This window comes from Anolis sagrei, chromosome 4, assembly GCF_037176765.1.
Source record: "Anolis sagrei isolate rAnoSag1 chromosome 4, rAnoSag1.mat, whole genome shotgun sequence".
Lineage (NCBI taxonomy): Eukaryota > Metazoa > Chordata > Lepidosauria > Squamata > Dactyloidae > Anolis > Anolis sagrei.
This window is the reverse complement of record NC_090024.1, coordinates 125,518,056-125,535,390: the sequence shown is the minus strand read 5'-3', so window position 1 is coordinate 125,535,390 and position 17,335 is coordinate 125,518,056. Positions and strand designations below refer to the sequence as shown.

Sequence of the window (17,335 nt, the reverse complement as noted above, 5' to 3'; positions counted from 1 at the left end):
ATTCGCCCGAAGGTGGGGGCAGACTCCCGGACTCGCCCGGAGGTGGAAACAGCTTCCCGGCCCCGTCGCGGCTCAGCGTCGGCACTTACCCACCGGCAGCGGCTGTGGAGGCCAGGGAGCGCCCGGCCTCCCCACCCAGCGACCGGCGATGAAGCGGTATGGCGATCCGGCAGCGGTCGTTCAGCGGCGGCGGCCTTGCGTCCGGCTTCTCCACCCCGCGGTCCGGCGGCGGCGGTGGTATGGCAGCCCGGCGGGGGTAGAGGAGGCCAGGTGGTGGTTTGGCAGCCCAGCGGGGGATGGAGGAGGCCAGGCAGCCCTCGGCCTCCCCTTCTGGCCCAGCCGTACTCGGTCGCACCCGGTCGCGGTGGATGGCGGCCTAGCGTCCCTCCTTTAAACGGCCGACACGGCGGCGACCAGCGGCCCGGTAACCCCACGATGGTCTCCTTACCAGCTGTGGCAGTGGGGGGCCAGGCAACAGCGGCGAGGCCAAAAAGCAGCGACAGCGGCGGTCCGGCAGGCCGCGGCAAGACAGCGAAGCCAGTAGGCCGCGGTAAGATGGCGGCGGGAGTTTCCTTCTCCTCTCCGCTTCCCCACTTTTTCCTTTGTTTTCCGGTCTTCCCTGGCTCCTTACCAGCCTCCTGCCCCTCTATCGGGGGCTCGAGGTTTGGGGTTCCTCTCTCCCTTCGATATGATGATGGTAGGTGGGGGGGAGGCTCAGGATTCTTCCCGATTGCAAAGTTGGCTGAGCAGTGCAGCGCTTTTGCTGCCAGCCACCATAACCGGAACCGGAAGTCCGTTATTGTTGAAATCTGTGCCTTCTTGTTTCCAGCTTTAGGTGCCTGACAGTCAATCCAACTGACTGCAAGTGAGCTTACTTCTGAGCAGAGATATAGAGAACTTCACTGCCACTGAGGCACTGGAACACTGGCCCATTCAAAGAACTGCTTTTAGATCTCAGCACTTAGGAGATAAGAGAAAAAAATAGACCAGAAGTTCATTGAATTATAGCTGAACGTGGCCTCCATTACCTTTAGATTCTTTTTGCCATTTCTTTTCAAGCAATAGTCTATGGATTTCTCACTGCCTGGCAGGAATGCATCTATATTTTACAAATAGCAGCCAGCCTCATGCTTTGTTCGGCCATCTTCTCATCCCAGGAACATGGAGAGGAAGCATTATTCTTTCAAATGAAGATGTTCTCAATTTAAAAGAAAAAGTACTCAATTCCTCTTGACCTCCCACAAAGCAACTTATTAGAAACGTTGTTGGTTCAGTGCTTCTATGGTGAGTTTAACCTGCCCTAAGTTAGCAGAGCAAATCTTTGGACGAGTGGAGGTTGTCCCATGCTAAAGAATAACAGAGGAGGTTGACCCCTGCTAGAGAACAACAAGAAGGCATGCTTCCTGACTCCAAAGATTCTTGAGTTGCATTAATTAATTCATGAATGTTTGAAGAAAATGTGTCCAGTTAATTTACTTCTTGGATGAGAGTCAATGGCTTCACTATTGTGCCATATCAACTTTCTAAATATCAGCACAGTGATTTTATTACAGAGCACACAATACTTTGTATGTTGTGGAGTGAAATACAGTCTGGCAGCTATTCACTCAGATTAAATTAAATTAGATTATAATTTGAAAAAAAAAAGGATGAATTCCTATGCACACTGAAACTATCTTATTTGTAGTGCAAAAAACCCCACTTAAAAACAATACAATAATTAAAATTAAGAACATTTTAATAAATATAAACTTATTAGTATTTCAATTGGAAGTGTGGGCCTACTTTTGTTGTTGTTGTGTGCTTTCAAGTAATTTCAGACTTAGGATAATCATGAGCCAGGGTCGGGTAAATGACCCTGGAGAGCCGTATCCGGCCCTCGGTCCTTAGTTTGATCACCCCTAGATTAGATGATAGTGACAATAGGAAAGGAATTTGGGTTGCGACACCGGATTTCCCGGATTGATTTTTGGTTTTACTGGCATTTTAATATTATCTGGTAATTCCAGTGGAAGATAACAGAGCAAGGGTTTTTCATTTAAATCAATGAGATTAGTGTTCATGCTGTTATTATTTTAAGAAATTGTGATTTTTGATCTTTAATGTTAGGTCAAGCCATATGATCCGCATAGACATCGCAAATGCTCTCATGAGTGGCTCTTATTTGCACAAGTCTGTTACATCTGTTGTGCTATTTGTATTCATTCTCACTCAGATGCCTTGTACCTTTGCAGTCATGTGTTCATTCTATGGGGTTGGCTGATGGACAACATCTTTTAGCTATTTGGAGCCATTGCACAGAATAATCTTCTCCACCCCAATGTCTGTCTCATGTGCATTGTGGGAAATTGTACTTCCCTTGCAAAGGAAATAACCCGTGGGTGGATTACAAAATGCAAGTGAAGATGTACAACCAATTGGCTTCCTTGAAGGGATTTGACCAACTTCCTTATTCTGGAATCCCAACAAAAGGAGGCGATCGAAGTGCTGATGAAATAGTTTCCCTACTGTTTGATATTTCCCTGCTCATGTTCCAATTGCTCTAGAGTCTAGCCTCTCGGGTTAGTCACATAAATCTATGAGGAGTGTGTATGTGTCCCATCCTTGCCATTTCTTTCCCCCTTCAGTCTCATTTCAACCCTAGTTGCAGACACTGTGTCTTTGTTTTTGTTCAAGAAACAGAAAACAATCCAGCGATGAATTCTTTCTCCATTCAGCAATATCTCATAAATAGGAGCTGGAAATGCTCCATGAATCAAATCCTTGCCAATGTTGACTATGACGACTTTAAATTGAAGCCGTATGAGGAGAGAAATTTGCTTGTCAAACTTATCTTGTATGCATTCAGTGGGAATTAAAATTTTTACTTCAGCACAGGAAGCTTATTCAAAGATAGCCAGATGCCTTCTATCAAGAGTGGATATAATGAGTGTGTTTTCTGAATTTGTCCTGGTGGTAGAGAAAAAAAAAACAAGTGGTGGTTAAAAGTGATTTGTTGTTAAGTTGACTTCAACATGGTGACTCTATGAATGAAGAGACCTCTAAGGTCTCTGGCCATCAACTACTCTGTTCAGCTTTTGCATGATCAAGGTCATGACTTCCTTGTTTGGATTAATTAATAGGCTTGTTTGATCCACAAAAAAAAAAAGGTTCAAAACTCGTTTTGGATGGTGGTTAGGATCTAAAGTCAATTCCGTTTTTCACAGAAATAAAAGTTCAAAACTTTTCAAAACTTCGGAGACTTCCAAATCCTTTGTTAATGGTTTCAAAGTGTTATTTCCTGTTTCATTGGGTGGTCTTTATTTTGAAAGTAGTTGTTTTATTCCAGAAGCAGAGGGGGAGGAGGAAGCAAAGGGAAGAAACCCATCCACACTGGGTTAAACTTCTTCTCTCGCTCAAGACTGACACGGGAGGGAAAGGAAATGAAGGGAATCCATCCAAATTGGGTTAAACTGCTTCTCTTGCCCAAGACTGACGTGGGAGGAAAAGGAAATGAAGAGAATCCATCCACACTGGGTTAACTGCTTCTCTCGCCCAAGACTGACACGGGAGGGAAAGGAAACCAATGGGAATCCACCCAAACTGTGTAAGCTGCTTCTCTCACCCAAGACTGATGCGGGAGGGAAAGGAAATGAAGGGAATCCATCCAAATTGGGTTAAACTGCTTCTCTCGCCCAAGACTGACGTGGGAGGAAAAGGAAATGAAGGGAATCCATCCACACTGGATTAAACTACTCCTCTCGCCCAAGACTGATGCGGAAGGGAAAGGAAATGAAGGGAATCCATCCACAGTGGGTTAAACTGCTTCTCTCGCCCAAGTCTGGTGCGGGAGGGAAAGGAAACAAAGGGAATCCATCCACACTGGTTTAAAAAGCTAAAACATTTCCGACTCACTTACGGATTCATAAGAGAAATGGCGGAAAAAGCTTCGGAAAGGGAAAGGGACTTTCGGTTTCCTTAAAAACTTCAAAATTGCTTCAAAAAGGAAATATTTCCAAATTTATTCCGAATTACGAAGATTCCGACCAAACCTAACCATGCCTATTAATTAATCCACCTGCAAAGTCCCCCCTCTTTTGCTACTACCTCTGGTTTTTCAAGCTTTATAATCTTTTCTGATGAGTTGCCTAATTTTATATGTCCAAAGTATGACAGCCTAGGTTTAGTCTTCTTCACTTCTAGTAAGAGTTCAGGCTTGATTAGCTCTAAGGTCCAATCATTTGTTTTATGGTTTCTATTAGAAGTTTTTTCCATCACCACAGTTCAAATGAGTTGATTTTCTTCCTAACTTTCCACGGTGTCCAGTGCTTATTGCCATATGTAAAAATCCAAAAAAAAATCATAGCATGGACAATCCTGGATTTGATATTTAATAATATATTATTACTCTTGAGGATCTTATCTAATTCCTTTATGGCTGCCTTTCTGACTCTTAAGTTATTCCTTGATTTGATATTTAATAATATATTATTACTCTTGAGGACCTTATCTAATTCTTTTGTGTCTGCCTTTCTAACTCTTAGGTTATTTTCTGATTTTAACCTACTCAATTAATATCTGAGTCAACGTATAGGAAATCTTTTAACTTTTCCAAAGCCTTTTAAAAATCCTTGTTAAAGTTAAGTAAATAATATGCTCTCATTATTTTTGTTTTCTTATTATTCAGCCATACTTCAAATTTTGCACTTATTTTTAAATTTGACCCATAGTTCTTTTAAGACTTCGCTGTGAGGAGCTCCCGGTGGCGCAGTGGGTTAAACCCCTGTGCCGGTAGGACTGAAGACTGACAGGTTGCAGGTTAGAATCCGGGGAGAGTGCAGATGAGCTCCCTCTATCCGCTCCAGCTCCCCATGCGGGGACATGAGAGAAGCCCACTAGAAGGATGATAAAACATCAAAACATCTGGGCGTCCCCTGGGCAACGTCCTTGCAGACGGCCAATTCTCTCACACCAGAAGCGACTTGCAGTTTCTCAAGTTGCTCCTGACAAGACAAAACAACAACAACAACTTCACTATATTTTGCTAATCCCAAAGCATATGTTTCCTACAAGCTGTGTTTAAGAACATGTCTGTGATTCTGGGAACTTCCAAGATGTCGGCCCCTATTTGGAGACAAGTGATGAGTGGCCTGACTTGATTCAAGACCTGAGACATGTCTTCTCAAATTCTGAGTCTTTGAAGACAACTTGAATACAGGGTCACCTCCTAGTTTTCTTCAGCTTTATCAATGACAGAAAAGCCAAATAGAAAAAAAATCCACACATCTATAACAAGAACAAAATAGAATTTGCAAAAATGAGATCAACAGAGGTTTGAGTTACAGCTGTGTTGTTGAATATGCTGCTTTAATTGTCAGGTTTTTAATATTTACACTAGAGGAGTCATGGTTGTTACTGGTGCCAGTATTACATAGCTCATCCCACCCCATCCCTAGAGAGGCTGTTTAATATAGCGAATATAGGAGACCAGGAGTCACTCCTTCACATAGTTCAAATGTTCACTGGATTAACTTTGACCAATGAGCATAACTCAACGTGACCAAGCTTATGGGTTTGTCTTGGGGATAAAATAGGAAAAGCCCATGTATGTCACTTGGAGGAAAGATCTGTCAAATATATAAAACTGTATCTCATTAATATGCTAGGTTTTATTCTGCTGATTGTATAACCTGGGTTCATAGCATTCGTTGTTGTCAATTCCTACCCAGGAGCTGTGCCTAATCTTCAAGAGGACTGAGTGACATTCCCCCAAATCTCTCTGGAGGGGACAGTTTGTTTTCTCATTCATGTGGAATGATGACCGTCTTGTGCCTGAAATCTGGCAAATCCCTTTTTTATGGGTGTTCAGCTGTTTGTTTTGTTTGGCAGCACTTGCAAATTTCCTTGTTTTGCTTGCGGATTATGATTGTAGGAGTTTCCAGTGCGGTGTGTAAGCATAAGCCAAAATGTCTGTGTCCTACATTGAAACAATGCCACTTGTGAGGGAAAAGAGAGCTCTTCCTCTGTGTCACTCTTCTGTCTGTGAAGACTATTCAGCCTCAGGTTCTAGACTGAAATGAAGTTATTGGAGATGGGCAGCAAGAAATAAAGCATATTGATCACGGCTGGTTGTCTTTTCCACCATAGCCTTGATCTCTGATTATGTGGTGCACAGAGAGAGAGAGGGACACAGAGAGATTGTTCATTGTTCAATTAGTTTTGCCCCCGCTCTATATTTTCCCTTGTCTGCCAGTTTTTGCTTCTAAATGAAATTCTGACCTAAGCTTTGTGGGATTAAGTGAAGTTCATGGTGAGCCTGATTTCTGGGACAGAAGGAGACGGAAGTACTGCAGATTGTCTTGGCATGAAGCTGCCCACTCATGAACTTTTCACTGGGAAGACAGGAATAGCAGGTCCAGGGCATTTCTCAGTTGAATGGTTTCATTCGAGTTTCTTTGAAAGTTCAGTTGAGAAAGCCCTAGTCTAGGAGTTTGACCTATCAGCTATTGAGGATAGTTTATGAGCAAACAGGAGCATAAACTGGGAAATTTATCAAAATGAATCTCAAGTTGGCCACAAAGTAACTAAATGGTCTAAAGCAAGCTGATGTTCTCTTTAACCTGACTTTCTTCATCTTCATTACTGGGATAATAGTATTGCCTTGTATTATACAGCTGTTGTAAAAGATACTTCAGATATTCTAGATCATTGAGACTCGTGCACCAACTTCGACCATACCTCGTAAAGGCTGATCTGTCCGGGGTGGTCCATGCCTTGGTCACCTCTAGATTGGACTACTATAATGCACTCTACGTGGGGCTGCCCTTGAAAACGGCTCAGAAATTCCAACTGGTCCAACGGTCGGCGGCCAGGCTGTTAACTGGTGCTCCTTACAGAGAGAGGTCAACCCTCCTGTTTAAGGAGTTCCATTGGCTGCCGTTCATCTTCCGGTCCCAATTCACGGTGCAGGTGCTCACCTACAAAGCCCTAAACGTTTTGGGACCCGCCTACCTGCATGACCGCATCTCCATATATGAACCCACATGTTCCCTTCGATCATCTGGAGAGGCCCTGCTCACGATCCCACCTGCGTCGCAAGCGCGTTTGGTGGGGATGAGGGACAGGGCCTTCTCTGTGGTGGCCCCCCAACTCTGGAACTCTCTCCCCAAGGACATCAGACAAGCCCCAACATTGGCAATCTTTAGGAAGAGCCTGAAGACCTGGCTGTTCCAGTGTGCCTTTCCAGATTAGGAAACTCCTGGCATCATATCCCAAATGCACTTTGTTAGAGATTAGGATTGTCTGCACATTGCACCTACCTCCAAAAAACCTCTACATACCTCCTGTCAAGTTCAGCACTTTTAAATTTTGTCCATTACATTTGGCCCGGCTTTTTAGATTTTAAATGCATCATGTGTCATTGTTTTTAGTGTTTTATTGTCTTTGCTTGATGTTTTATTATTTGCTTATGAGTTTTACTGTCACTGTTATATTTGTATGTTGTTGTTTGTTGCGGCCTTGGCCTTTGTAAGCCGCATCGAGTCCTTCGGGAGATTTTGCGAGGTATAAATAAAGTTAATAATAATAATAATAATAATAATAATAATAATAGCCTACAAGCTTATGATTGTTGTTAGAGGTGGCATTTGAGGACAATGTATACAATTAAGCATATCAGAAGGTAAAGTTTTTGTGAATTCTGTTCCTGTCAGTGATGTGCATGCTTGAAGGGAGAGGGATAAGCGTTTTTGGGATTGTAAACAGAAAAATTGAAATCTATTTTTTTCCTGCAAATATATTCCCCTTGGAAAAATTGAGTGGTCAGATTTTGATGTGCAGTGTTTTCAGACCTCCAGACAATGGGTTTTAATTCATATATTCTTCTCTGTGGATTACACCCAATATCAAGCATTCAGTAAAATTTGGTAGCATATGATTTCTTCGACCACCTTTGGCTTTTTCCAAACTTGAATGACTTTTCACTTTTTGCTATACGTATAAACCATACATTCCTTTCCATAATTCCAGCATAGCACAGATATGACAATGATAATGGGTGGGAAGGAAGGTGACAGCACAAAACTTAGAAAAGCTGGTCAAAGAGGCTATTCTTGCAGAATGATGTTGCCTTAACTAGGCAAATACTATGTTTATGTCTCTGAGGAAGACTTGGAAATTTTATTCAAGTTTAGTACTCATTCTCCAGTAGCCCCTTTTTGGGAAGGGATCTTCACCCAAAAGTCCTGGGTGCCGGTTATTTGCATGCGGTGGAGTTGGGGTAAATTTTCAGATGCAGGCCTTCACCAGCACTGTTTCAAAGCAACATCTGCCCAGTGACTCCAAACTTTCATAGAATCACAGTGCTGGAAGAGACCACATAGGCCATCCGGTCTAACTCCCTGCCATGCAGGAAAAGCACAATCAAAGCACCCTCAACAGATAGCCACCCAGCCTGTTTAAAAGCCTCCAAAGAATGAGCAGCTCCTAGACTCCGGGGCAGAGAGTTCCACTATTGAGCAGCTCTTATGGTCAGGAAGTTCTTCCTAATGTTCAAGTAGAATCTCCTGTCATTTGAACCCTTTTCAGGTGGGTGTGTTGCTATAACATAATCTCTGGCAGTTTTTATCTATACCAAGATTGGACGTTTTGTAAAACATTTTCAAATATTTTGGGTTATCAGAGAGATAGCTCATGACAACACATCATTGTTGGGAATGATCTTATGAGCCTAGTTTCACTATTTTCCTGTACCCCTCATGTCAAAGATTGTCTATGGAGGTAGAAATTAAATGATATATTCAGAATAACATAAATTACATGAAAATTTCAAGAACAAGTGGAATGGAATTTGAAAATCCTTCTCATCAGAAGGAAGCCCTTGTGATTATTCCTGATTTGCAAGGAGATAATTTCCCCAGTTAAATCAGTGGCCAAGACAGAGGTCAATATTATCTCCTACTGGTATAGAACACCAGTCTGTGTAGTCTATATGAAATATGAGAATGTTTTTAGAAAGACAGACACTTTTTGTCCTTTCATTCTTCCTCTGATCTCTTTCACCAAGCTGTCTAAATATGCATTGTAAACACCTTTAATGGTATGTGTGTGCCTTCCCGGAATAATGATCCCATAGCACTTTGTCCTCTAAAGCACTTTACATTTTTAGGTCTGCTCGTATGCCCTTCCACAAACGCCACTATCACCTTTTCGTCCATGTTCCAGCATTATTTCCATTTTAACTTTACGTTTGGCCTTCCCACTGTTTTTAATTGCATGTTGTCTTATTGATAATGTTGTATATTTTATGGTCTATGTTTTTATTTTAATTGCTTGTACTGTTGTTGTTATTGCTTGTATTGTTGTATTCGGGCTCGGCCTCATGCAAGCCGCACCGAGTCCCTTGGGGAGCTGGTAGCGGGGTACAAATAAAGTATTATTATTATTATTATTATTATTATTATCCTAAGTAATACTAACCATTCCTCAGAATTTCTTTAGATATCTGTCTTTTATTATCACAATTAAGCTTTTGAAAGTGTAACAGAATCTGTGAGGAAATACTTTAGGAATTATCAAATTCCAATTGTTAGTCCTAATTGAATTCCAAACATTAGCCCTAGTTGAAACAGTTAATCAGACACTTGCCTAGAATGAAGGGGGGAAAGTTGCATTTTGCAAGCTAAACAGAAAAAAATTGCTTTTTGCAGAAGATTTTGCAAACCCTGCAGTATTGTACACATTTTATCAGTTTGTGTGCTATAGCTTGGTTACAGTTTCGAATTGCAGTCAAATGGCAAAGCCTTTTCATTCTGTTGGGGTTTGGCCTATATATTTTCAAACATGTTTCTAAACCCACAAGAGCCAGAAATTTTGTTCAAAAGAAAAGCAAAGGAGGATGAGCTAGCGAATCTAGAGTCCCCCCAAAAGTTGTTGCAAATTTGTCAGGCTTTAAGGTGCTACAAAACTCTTTGTTGGTGCGATCAACAAACTGCTACAAGTACACATCTTAAATAATATCCACCCATTTTTTTCTAGCTTTATTATAGGGTGCCAGATGTTTAGAAGAGCTTCCCATATGCAAAATTGTGGATGTACAAGTGTAATAACTTTGCAGAAGTGAAATATACCTCCAAAGTGATTCACAAGAGCTGTGCAGCATTAACTGACAGTGCAGCATTCTCTTCCCACAGTGACCAAACGGATCTCTGTAAAAAACGCACACACCCGCCAAAATAACACAACCCATAATTGCAGCAATTACCATACTTTCTGGTTCTTACAGCTAATATTCAGAGGGTTGTTGATGATGTTGTGGTTATATAATGTTATGTTATCAGTGTACATGATGCTTTACAGAATAAAACAATATATGACAGAGAGCCATGCCAAAGGCATGGGATTTAGTCTAGAGAGGGAAGAAAGAAGATGGAGAAGGAAGGAAATAATACAACTATAAATACAAATTCTCCAAATACAGACAGAAAATGTCATTGCTGATACCAACAACGAAACATGGCTTCCTGACTTGTAGCCATTAATAATCCTCCACAAACATTCTGAATTGCCTTATAAAGCCATTCACATTGGCACCCATCACTACATATTACAGAAGTGAATTCCATGAATCCAATCACCCCCAAACCCAGCCAGTATTCACAGTTGCCCGTGGTTGGTCTGTGGGCCAAGTTTGGTCCAGATCCATTGTTAGGGGTCCAACCCCCCCCCCCCTTCAAAAAAAATTTCTGGCTACGACCCTGCTGGTGGAGTTTGGGGAAATTGGACCTTGACATTTGGGAGTTGTCTCTGCCTGGATTTATAGTTCACCAACAATCAAAGAGCATTCTGAACCCCAGCAATGATAGAATTGGGCCAAATTTCCCACAGAAAACCCCCATGACCAACAGAAAATACTGGAAGGGTTTGATGGACCTTGAGTTTTGGAGTTGTAGTTCACCTACATCCAGAGAGCATTATGGACTCAAACAATGATGAATCTGGACCAAACTTGGCATGAATACTCAATATGCCCCAATGTGAATACCGGTGGAGTTTGGGGAAATTGGACCTTGACAATTGGGAGTTGTAGCTGCTGGGATGTATAGTTCACCAACAATCAAAGAGCGTTCTGAACCCCAGGAATGATAGAATTGGGCCAAATTTCCCACAGAAAACCCCCATGACCAACAGAAAATATTGTGTTTTCTGATGGTCTTTGGTGACCCCTCTGACATCCCCTTGTCACCCCCCCCAGGGGTCCCGACCCCCAGATTGAGAAAAACTGGTATAGGGCTTTACACAGAATCGTAGTTAGAAAAGATCCCAAGGACTACCCAGTCGTACCCTGTTTGTAATGCAATAGCACACAATCAAAGCACTTCCAACAAAAGGCCTCTTCTTAAAAACCTATAGAAAAGGAGACTCCACCAACTTCCCAGGCAGCATATTCCACTGTTGAATAGATTAAAACCAGTACTTTTCTGGACCCAGAAATATCCTAAAATCATTTGAGTTCAACTGTGGTATAATATATGTCCTATTTTATTCATCTTTTTGTTTCTTACCCTGTCCCTTGTTTGTTTTAACAATATAACCTGATTATCTATTCTGCCGAAGATGAAAGCTTTCATGGTGTTGGGTGACAGCTTGATTAGCTCTTAAAAAGTTACACTAGCTTTTGAATTTCAGCTGTGAAATCTAAGTTAGAGCTTTGGTTAGACATTATTGATGCTTTTTTTTAAATTAGTTGTTAGGGAGAAATTATCTGAAAATTGACATTTCAAGTTGAATTAACACATCAAGTGACAGAAAAGCATTGAAAATGGGGAAAATACTGTTTCCTGCCTGCTATTGTTTTTCTTGAAAGTCTCTCTTTCCGGTGATCTGCATTTTAGAATACAGAATATGTTCCCAACTTGTATGGCTGTGCCACCAGCCTTCATGTAAATGATGTTATGCGTATAGTTTGTGTAGTACAATGGAACATCTTGAAATTTAAGGTGGGATGGAGTCTGACAGGCGATAGAAGTCAGCAGAGTGGCATGTAGCTGTTTCTTGAAATTCCTTCCCTTTGTTTGCTTTCTCACATATAGATACATATTTTCCATAAATCTCAAATCTATCATTCACACAGTTTTTAGGCTGAAGTTCTAAAGCATATACAGATACAGAAATTGTATAAAGCATAAACGTTTGTCCTGATTTAATCATTTTTCATCATATGTGAGTATAAAATTGGGAAGTTTTCAGTGTAGCTTTTCAAAACCTTTCTATGTATGTTCTGTTTAGTGACATGGTTTACAGGGGCGGCTCAAGCCATTATGCAAAGTAAGCCATTGCAGTAGAGTTGATTTTGCCAGGGGCGCTCTTGAGGCGCTCTTGGGGGAAAATAGACCTTGACATATGTGAGTTGTAGTTACTGGGATGTATAGTTCACCTGCAACCAAAGAGCATTCTGAACTCCACCAATGATGGAATTGAACCAAATACGACACACAGAACTCCCACAACGAACAGAAAATATATATCAGTGATTGGTGGGGGGGGGGGGGGGGGCAAAATACTGTTTGCTTACCGTTGAAAATTACCTAGGGCTGCCTCTGATGGTATAAATTGAGTAACTGAGTCCAAGGGCAGATTCATAACCAAGACCATTCAGGTCAAACCTAGGCAGGGTGAGATTTTGACCTCTGACTCATGTGTCAGTTTTGCCCTCCTGAGCATAATGGTTTTTGTGACTGCATTACTTCATCATTGACAAAATACGAAGATGGGTGAACACCTTTGTTCCTATAGGATAAAAGCAAGGAGTGGCTCCGAATGGTATGTTAACAATGGCTACTGTGTGCTGTAATCTCTTCTCATGGTGGCAGGTACCAAAACACAAGGGTGGGGCAGCTGGTGTGTTGACTGTAGTCGCAGTTCTCTGAGAAGGTGATGCCTGGGAGTTTCCTCTGATCCAAAGGATTTGCAATGTGCTGATCTTTCTAAAGTCATCTTAACTTTCGAACTCCTCAGTCTGAAAATGCATGCTTTGTTTATACTGGGCCTGCATATGTAATTGTTTCCGACCAGTCTCAAATAGAATGGAATAATGTGGAGATTGGCTAGAAATTGAGAAGAGTCGCCTAAGGTCAACTTAACTTGTGCCTGAAGACCCAGGTCAAAGTCAGCAGCTTTACAGGGCCAAGTGGCACCTGTGGCCTTTGAATATTATTTATTATTTATTTCTAGTATTTATATCCCGTCTCTTCTCTACCCCGAAAGGGGGACTCAGGACGGCTTACATAGGCAGCAATTTGATGCCGTTACATGAACAATGAATACAATAACCATTAAACAAAAACCATCAAACTATTAAAATACATAAAATACATAAGCCATTAATTAAACAGTATAAAATCTTAATTACCAATAAAACCGTATCTTCATGTAAATCGTCTTTCCAGTCCATTTCAATCAAAGTGCTGCTTTATGTCTGCTGACCGAAGGCGTGGTCCCACAACCACGATTTTATTTTCTTCCTGAAAGCCAGGAGGGATGGGGTCAATCGTATCTCATTTGGAAGCTCGTTCCTCAGGCGGGGGGCCACCCGTCAAGAAGGCCCTGTCCCTCGTCCCCACCAGCCGCGTTTGCGATGTTGGTGGAAGCGAGAGCAGAGCCTCCCCGGATGATCTTAGGTTACGAGTGGGACGTAGAGGCAGATGCGTTCAGACAAGTAAGCTGGGCCAGAACCATATAGAGCTTTATAGGTACCACTTGATATCCGCTCTATTGATGGGTAAAGTAAGTCTTAAGTGCAGTTATGGTCAATTGCTGCTTCCTGCTCTGTACTGCCATAATGTAGCAGAATCCTTTTCTTAAGTTTTTAAAATAGTTTTAGTTATGTTTGTATTTTATTGTTTTCTCAAGGAACTGAAAGTGACATATATAGATCTTCCTGTTTTACTTTCAACACAGTCTTCTGAGGGAGGGAGGTTAATTTGAATTGACTAAGGTTAACCAGAGACCTTGGCCGGTTCCCTAACATACTCTAACCCAGGCGTTCTCAAACATTTTCAGCTGCGGAGCCTTTTTCGAAGCAAAAGTTTCTCATGGAACACCAATAAATGTTTATATATTATATTAATATATTGTATTATATATAATGTATATGTATCAAGCATGGGCAAACTTTCTGCTGCACTGTTTTAAAATTTGACAGATGGGTCAGGCCAGTGGCAAATGACTGGAGGGTGTTTATGTGAAATAATTGGGAAAAAATGAACAAATTCTTATGCACACTGCACAAATCTCATTTATAGTGCAAGAAAAGAAAAGAAAGACATAACAATACAGTATTTAAAATGAAGAACAATTTTAACCAACATAAACTTAACAGCATTTTAATGGAAGACCTCAGGGGGCATCCAGTACAATCACTTTCTGCCATGCAGGAAAAGGGCAATCAAAGCACCCCCAACAGATGGCCAACCAGCTTTTGTAATAGTAGTAGTAGTAGCAGTAGTAGTAATAGCAGAAACTCCAGGTACCATCCAGTTCAACTCCCTTCTGCCATGCAAGAAAAGCACAATCAAAGCACCCCCTGAGAGTGGGAGGGAAATGGGAAAAGTCTTTCGCAGTGAGGAAGGCGGGGGGGGGGGGGGGTTGAGGAAGGAGCAGGAAAGAGGATAGAAAACTTGGGGGAGGTAGGAGAAGGAAGAGGTAACCGCGGGGCCCCGTAGTATTGTTTGCAGAGCCTCAAGGGCTCTATGGAGCACACTCTGAGAACTGCTGCTCTTACCTGTACAGTTGGCTGACTGTCAGATTGGGAATTTTGTCTACATACATTCATGCACAATTTGAGATCCATAGCACCTTCCAGTACCATGCAGGTCACTTGGTCATCCATCCAATTAAACAGCACTGGGTAAATACAGTATAGTATCTTGATTAATTGAGAGTAGTGAAGTTACATGAAGATCTGAAACAATATGTTTATGGTAAGATTGGTGTGGTACAGAAGCTAGTAGTGTTTTACAACACTACTACATTCTGTTTTTTAATTTATTTGAAGGTATTTTCAGAAATTCTAGGGGAATTGCGACATTAGTGTTATTGCTACATTAGTGTTGGTTTCTAGACCTTCCCTATAAATTACAAGATGCTTCATGAATATACTTTATTAATAAGATAATTTTACCTTATATGACTCAGTATTCAATTATTGTAATACGTCATTGACAATTGCTGTTGCAGCTTATGGAGTTTTTATAAGTTGGTTATATACTGGGTGACAAGCACTATGAGGCAAGCAACCAAAAATGTGGGTGTCCGTTTCTAGTCAACATGTGAATTTTATCCTTCCGGTCTTTTGGGTTGCTCGACTCTTTGAAGCTCTCTTCCGTGCCACGTGTCTTCCAGTTTTTCTTCTCCTCTTTCTACTCTATGGCCTCATGCTTCTTGACCACTCCCTATTACAATTTCCCATCTTATTTTCTTGATTCGTATACTGTTTTTCTCCAAGTTTGGCATAAACATCACTTTTAGTTCTTCTGGCCTGCTGCCATACTATGTAGAGTCCCTGTTCTCTTCTGACTTCATGCTGGCCTTCGCTATACTAACATGTCCATAAAAAGAATAGAGAGACAATCACCCTTTTTATCTTTGTCTCCCCCTCATAGATTGGAGGCCTGCGGTGATGCTGGGTGTGCTGGACTGTGCCGAAAGGTCCAATCAGAAAATATGTACAGACTTCGGAATCACTGGTTATCCTACTTTGAAGGTATATTTCCATTGTGGAGGAGGAGACTCTTCTACTTCAGTTGGAACTGACATTTAATGCCATGATGATTGGAAAGCACATGTTTCCCAATCATATATTTGGTTTGCTATCTGTGAAAACTTGATAGTCAGCTATGTAAACCTGATGTTTTGGGTCACTGGTTGATTCTGTCAGGGGGATGTTTTTCATCCCCCATGAAGAGCAGTAGGACTATGAGGAGACAGACTTTAAAAAGACTGAAGTGACTTTGAGAGGGAGAAAGAAAAAGAGAATTTTCTGTCCAGAGAGGGAAAGAAAAGCCGTGGACTTCACACATGGTACGTCCATCCCAACAGCTATTGTCTTGCCCTTTTTGATGTATGACTTCATCAGCAATTCTAGAAGACAAAAATGAAGCTTGTCCTACCCACAGTATGTTTCGGGGTTTTTTTTGGGGGGGGGGTCACATTTTTAAAATTTTATTGTATACAAGTTGACATACAAAACCAAAAATTACATTAACTAGCAAAACAGATATTTATTTATTTACTATATTTGTACATAGCAACATTATAACACATCATTTCTCTCCTTCCTTTCACCTGTGAACTCACCATCCATGACCTCTGTCCCTAAGTGTGAATCCCATATCTAATAAAACCTACTACTTTAGTAAATTCCACTTGCAGCTGCTTTAAAGTCAACATTGGTCTTTCTTTCCAAATATTAAAATGCCAGCCTCCATTTCTTTGGTGAACTCTTCATTATTTCCTTCCCGGATCCCATTAGATAGCTTGGCCATTTGAATATAGTCTAATAACTTTTTACTCCAATCCTTTTTAGATAGTTCTGTCTTGGTTTTCTGAGAGGAAGTGGGGAGAAAGCTTTTCAAAATGACAACTATTTTCCCAGCCATAATCTCAAGTATAAAAATCCTTCCCTTCCAGCACTACCAAGTCAAAACTCCAAAATCATAATAGCTTTGTTGAGGGCTCATCAGTAGCTAGCAAGTCACACTTCACTTAGTCAGGGTGGAGATGAAACGCAAGAAGTGTTACATAAATAAAGCTTCTTGTATTTAATCTCCACCCTAACTGAGGGAGGTGCCTGGGCTCCTAATTTGGGCCCCATGGTCTGGTACATATGGAAATGAATTCTTCTTGCTTTCTTGAAGACATGAAAGCTACTAGGTTCGGGTAGGTTCAGATTAGGGGAAAATAGCTGTGTTGAATACATATTTGACCCACACATGCAAATAGGTTTGCTTATCGTACCTGGAAGCCCACATCATTGGGGGTCCTCCTAGACTCAGCGCTGACACTTGACGCGCAGGTGTCGGCGGTGGCCGGGAGGGCCTTTGCGCAATTAAAACTTGTGCGCCAACTGTGACCTTACCTTGTGAAGTCTGATTTGGCCATGGTGGTCCATGCCTTAGTTACCTCTAGATTGGATTACTCTCTACCCTTGAAGACGGCCCGGAAATTACAACTTGTCCAACGTTCAGCAGCCAGACTAATAACTGGGGCAACTTACAGGGAGCAGTCAACCCCCCTGTTTAAGGAGCTCCACTGGCTGCCATTTATTTTCCGGTCCCAATTCAAGGTGCAGGCTATAAAG

General features: G+C 41.6%; 1 protein-coding gene across 1 annotated transcript in view; it reads left to right on the top strand.

Annotated features, from left to right (window-relative positions):
- Positions 1-17,335, top strand: part of QSOX1 (quiescin sulfhydryl oxidase 1) — a 112,105-nt gene that overhangs the window by 19,545 nt on the left and 75,225 nt on the right. The window contains exon 2 of the mRNA XM_060774455.2: positions 15,639-15,739. Within this exon, the coding sequence (XP_060630438.2) occupies positions 15,639-15,739 (101 nt within the window). The remainder of the gene's footprint in view (positions 1-15,638; positions 15,740-17,335) is intronic.